Raw genomic sequence first — 5,000 nt, forward strand, 5'->3', positions numbered from 1 at the left:
CAAGTCCGAAGTGCTAACCAGTAGGCCACGGCTGCCCAATGTGAAATGTGTGTGTGTGTGTGTGTGTGTGTGTGTGTGTGTGTGTGTGTGTGTGTGTGTGTGTGTGTGTGTGTGTGTGTGTGTGTGTGTGTGTGTGTGTGTGTGTGTGTGTGTGTGTGTGTGTGTGTGTGTGTGTGTGTGTGTGTGTGTGTGTGTGTGTGTGTGTGTGTGTGTGTGTGTGTGTGTGTGTACCTTTGCCCTTCATGCAGACGAAACCGTGCTTCTCCGTCTCACAGCCGCGTGAGGCCCACATGCCGATGGTACGCGCAGGGCTGCCATGCTGCATCACCACACAGTTGCCCTAGCAACACACCATCAGCTTATCATTATGAGACCAGAACTCATTAATTAACATTAACATTAACATTAGCATGTAACCAATGAAGAGGATGAAGCCAATGCCCAAAGTAAACAAACAGCTGGAGAGACAGACAGGCAGGCAGACAGACAGTACCGGGCTCTTGTTTGTCTGTGTGCCGCTGTTGTCTTTGGGCTCCCCCGGGGCCCAGTTAGTGTAGCTGAGCAGGCCTGGCTCCTCCCAGCGGAACTGGGACTTGGGGTCGGAGTTCAGGCCCAGCCACAGGTGGAAGCTGGTGTTGGGCAGCATGGTGATCAAGAAGGCTGCAAAGACAGAAGGAAACAGTCAGAGAGGGAAGTGTATGTAATGGTGACAGTATACAAGTGATTCATATAGATGTAATTATAGCTTTATGCTTTTGGATATCCTCGGTCTGTAAGCTTGTGTGTTTGTGTGTGTGTGTGTGTGTGTGTGTGTGGGTCAAGTCAAGTCAAGTCAAGTCACTTTTATTTATATAGCGCATTTTTGTATGAACAGAGTGCAACCCAAAGCGCTCCACATACTGTACAAGACTGATACACAGGACAAAAGATGCCAGATGGAGCGATGTAGTCGCCAGGAGTAGTCATGTAGGAGTCTGTGTTTAAAGGAACACGCCACCGTTTTATGAAACTGGGTCTCCCCTAGAGTTAGATAAGTGAGCAAAAACATTTTTGTCTCTGTGCAAGTGTGCATGCATTGTTTTAGTCTGGCAGCGCCCCCGCTATCTTAGCTTAGCATAGTGAATGGAATCTCTCATTACCGTATAGCATGTTGTGAGTGAAAGTGAGCCAACAACAAAAATAATCCCTAATTACTTCTTGTGACCTCCATATTCACAACAAATTGCAATGCAGATTAAGATGAGGCGGTTTCCTAGGCAGGTATTGACTTGGGACTTTGTTGGGGCGACACGCAACACATGAGTACGCAAATGGGTGTGTTTCTGAGTAAGTGTATGTATATTTTGTGTGTAAACCAATGTGGCACTGAGCGGCGTGTGCTTGTGTATGTGTACACTGATGTTGTCATCAGTACCTTGCTCCACATGGCTGGGCACAGTTGCCAGCTTGGCCCCCTGAGACTGGCAAATGGAGCTGGCAGCAGACCAGGTGGCGCGTCTAGACTCGTCGTGCCCAAACACCTTGTAACACTGCAGAATGGGACCAAGGGCAGGAAAAAAGCATAGCGGTCACATGAGGGGACTGGCCTGGACTGCATTATGAATATTACATTATCATTCTACCCTGCAGTCTGGCAGAAGGTTCTAGAACTCACTTGTCAGACACTCATAAGAGGAAATTTCAAAGGAGATCAGAGGAGAGGTAGAGACCAAGGAGATATGTAAGAGATGTAAGTAAGTCAGGTTTAATGACCCTACTACTACTACTACTACTACTACTACTACTACTACTACTACTACAATTGAGAAGGGTGTACTGTTCTGAGTAGCTTTCAACAGTGACTGCAGCTTTATCAGAGTGTGCTGAATCATGGGAGTTGTAGTTCCTTACCTTGTGCAGGAAGGGGCTCCATCCATCCTGGCAGCCTGCAGACTGAGGGGGAAGGGCTGGGGTTGGGGGCACAGTGCCTGTCACTTTCACTCTCTTACAGATGTAGTAGTAGTAAGAGTGGCACTTATGATCTGCCCATTCGCCTGGGGAACGGCAGGAAGGACAGGAGCAGAGAAAACAGAAGAGGTCAACATGCAGTTAGATGTTTTGTACTTCATTAGAACAGAACACTACATGCGGAGAATTGCTCATAATAATGACAGAAATTACAAAAGGGACATGATCATCTATATTCAGTTGGCCTAGACAAGATGAGCTTTCTGTACCCACACACACACGTGTGTGTGTGTGTGTGTGTAGTAGATTGTGACCTCTAACCTTCAGTGGCTGTCATGTAAACACATTTCCTGTCTCGGCTTATGGCAAAGGGGCGCCCTGTGTCCCAGGAGACGTAGTTGAGCACCGAGTGGTCTGACCAGCGAAACCGCCCGTCGCTCTCGTACGTGTACAGACCCAGCCACCAGTTCTCACTGTCCTTCAACTGCTACAGAGAGACAAGAGGAGAGGAGAGAAGAGGAGAGGAGAGAGGAGGAGGAGAGGAGAGGAGAGGAGAGGAGAGGAGAGGAGGAGAGGAGAGGAGGAGAGAGGAGAGGATGAGAGGATGAGAGGAGAGGAGAGGAGAGGAGAGGAGAGGAGAGGAAGAGGGAGAGAGGAGAGGAGGAGAGGAGGAGAGGAGAGGAGGACAGGAGAGGAGGAGAGGAGAGGAGAGGAGAGGAGGAGAGGAGGAGAAAGAAAAAAACTCATTAGATATTAGACTCATTAGATCCTTACTACCAGAATAGTCCAAATAAATGCTTATATGTAACTTATATGTAACACAATAAAGACAAGAACAAAAGCAAAGCCTTAGCAGCCTGAAGCAATAGCAAAGGCAAAGCCTTTAGGTTGTGGTGCCAATGCCTGCTAATTGGGACTGGGGAAATCCCTGAGCACACATGGTCAAGGGGACTGAGCTATTGCATCTGCTATGCTGCTGTTACTGTTTTTACTTTCTATCAGTTCAGTTCCAGAGTACTGCTCCTTCACCTTCATGAATAACATCCCACAGTCCACATCAAAAACAAACAACAACACATGGCAGACAGCGGACAGTGATGTTCCATGTGAGACTAACAAACATGCAAAGCAAAATCAAAATAAGTCCTATGACTCCATCTAATCCATCTGTCCCTGTCTGAGGCCTGAGGGGGACTCATTAGGAGGCTGTGGACAACACGGAGGTCCTGTCTGTGATTCTGGTGTTATGTGTACTGGTCTATGAGGAGGTTCTGTCTGTGATTCTGGTGTTATGTGTACTGGTCTATGAGGAGGTTCTGACTGTGATTCTGGTGTTATGTGTACTGGTCTATGAGGAGGTTCTGACTGTGATTATGGTGTTATGTGTACTGGTCTATGAGGAGGTTCTGACTGTGATTATGGTGTTATGTGTACTGGTCTATGAGGAGGTTCTGACTGTGATTCTGGTGTTATGTGTACTGGTCTATGAGGAGGTCCTGTAAGTGATTATGGTGTTATGTGTACTGGTCTGCACATGATGGATCAAATATGTGTCTGTGATGATGACCGCTGGCCATGCAGCATGCTCACCTTGCGCAGGATGTTCCTGAGGAACTGGTCCTCAGTGGCCGAGTGCACGGAGGCCAGCGAGGCCTCGGACCAGGAGCAGATCCTCTGGGCCTGTTCCCAGCTGGAGCGGTGCTGCGAGAACCGGTACTCGGCCTCCTCGAACGGCACCCAGTCCAGCCCCGAGTCTGGTGGAGATGAGAGAGGAGAGGAGAGAGGTTGGAGGTGAGCACTCAAATAGACATCCACACTGAAGGGTCACTCAATTATACTCACGGGGTATACCAAACATGATTACTAAACCTGGGGCTTACATTTAGAGTTCACATCTTTGTAGAGCTGGGACAAGTCAACATTTTACAGTGCTGAGACACCCGAACTGAGACTGCCTGAAGGTAAGAAGCTATAATGATGCGTAAAAATATAGATAATGTGATAATTATATAATATAAATATGTTAGGTGGGCATGAGATGTGATGGAACTGAGTCTCAGCTCCCACATGCATAATTGTGTTTGTGTTTGTGTGGATGTAGCAGGAGTAACAAACCTTCAGTTGCCTCTGGAATTTTCTCCTTCACTCCTGTAAACAAAATACAGATAACACCGTTTACAAACACCACCAGAGCATACACACAAAACTTAACATGCGCACACACACGCGCACACACACGCGCACACACACACACACACACACACACACACACCTTTGGGTATTTTGCAGATCCAGTCCAGCTCTGACTCACAGTGCATTGGCATCCAGTGCTTGGTGCCTAGATCCACGGCAACGCACTTGCGCATGGGAGAGTAATAGCGTGCAAAGTTCTGATATGTGTACTGAGAGAGAGGGGAAGAGAACATCAAACGAAGGACAAGAAAAAAGAAAACCAAATAAAACCAAAACGATTAAAACTGATTTGCAACATTTGATTCAAGAGAGTTAGTCCTATAAAATGAATCATAAACAACAATAATGTCTATTACTGGCTGTCACATTAGCAGCAAGCTCATTGCAGCAATCGGCTGCAGTGATTGGAGTAGACCAGAGGATCAGAGTTAGAGGGTCAGCCTTTGCCAGTTAGCACCCCAGTGGCCAGCATCATCTTTAAAATGTGCTCCCTTCCACCCACATCTTCACAAACAAGCCAATCATGTGCCACGTTACTGATGGACACTAAGTATGTCGTCTGTGTGGATTGGTGGATGACCTGCCAATGTCCTGTTAGGACGATCAGCCAATCCACATGGATGAAATAATTAGTGGTCATCTATTACGAGGCACCAAATTGGCTTCTTTGTGAAACTGTGGGTGGAAGTGAGCACATGTTGGATGGCATTTTTAAAGGTGGCAGCAGCCCAGTGAGTATATTTTGGGCTGAATTAAACAGACAACCATCAGCCAGTGAAATGAATGGGGGGCGGTTGATCCTCACGCTCTCCAGTTCTATATAATGCCTCCATGGAGATGTTTGCTGTGATTCGTCCACT

General features: G+C 47.2%; 1 protein-coding gene across 2 annotated transcripts in view; it reads right to left on the reverse strand.

The window, feature by feature from the left end:
* mrc2 (mannose receptor, C type 2) overlaps positions 1-5,000 on the reverse strand; it is a 37,493-nt gene that overhangs the window by 4,934 nt on the left and 27,559 nt on the right. Inside the window, exons 15-22 of one of the 2 annotated variants that reach the window (XM_048246762.1) lie at positions 4,220-4,349; positions 4,063-4,095; positions 3,538-3,701; positions 2,269-2,431; positions 1,891-2,033; positions 1,415-1,529; positions 494-660; positions 232-340 (exon numbers count right to left, since the gene is read on the reverse strand). In XM_048246762.1, coding sequence (XP_048102719.1) covers positions 232-340; positions 494-660; positions 1,415-1,529; positions 1,891-2,033; positions 2,269-2,431; positions 3,538-3,701; positions 4,063-4,095; positions 4,220-4,349 — 1,024 coding nt within the window. Of the gene's footprint in view, positions 1-231; positions 341-493; positions 661-1,414; positions 1,530-1,890; positions 2,034-2,268; positions 2,435-3,537; positions 3,702-4,062; positions 4,096-4,219; positions 4,350-5,000 lie in introns of both variants that reach the window. The other variant, XM_048246761.1, reaches the window with a different exon arrangement.

Source organism: Alosa alosa, chromosome 6 (genome assembly GCF_017589495.1).
Source record: "Alosa alosa isolate M-15738 ecotype Scorff River chromosome 6, AALO_Geno_1.1, whole genome shotgun sequence".
NCBI lineage: Eukaryota > Metazoa > Chordata > Actinopteri > Clupeiformes > Clupeidae > Alosa > Alosa alosa.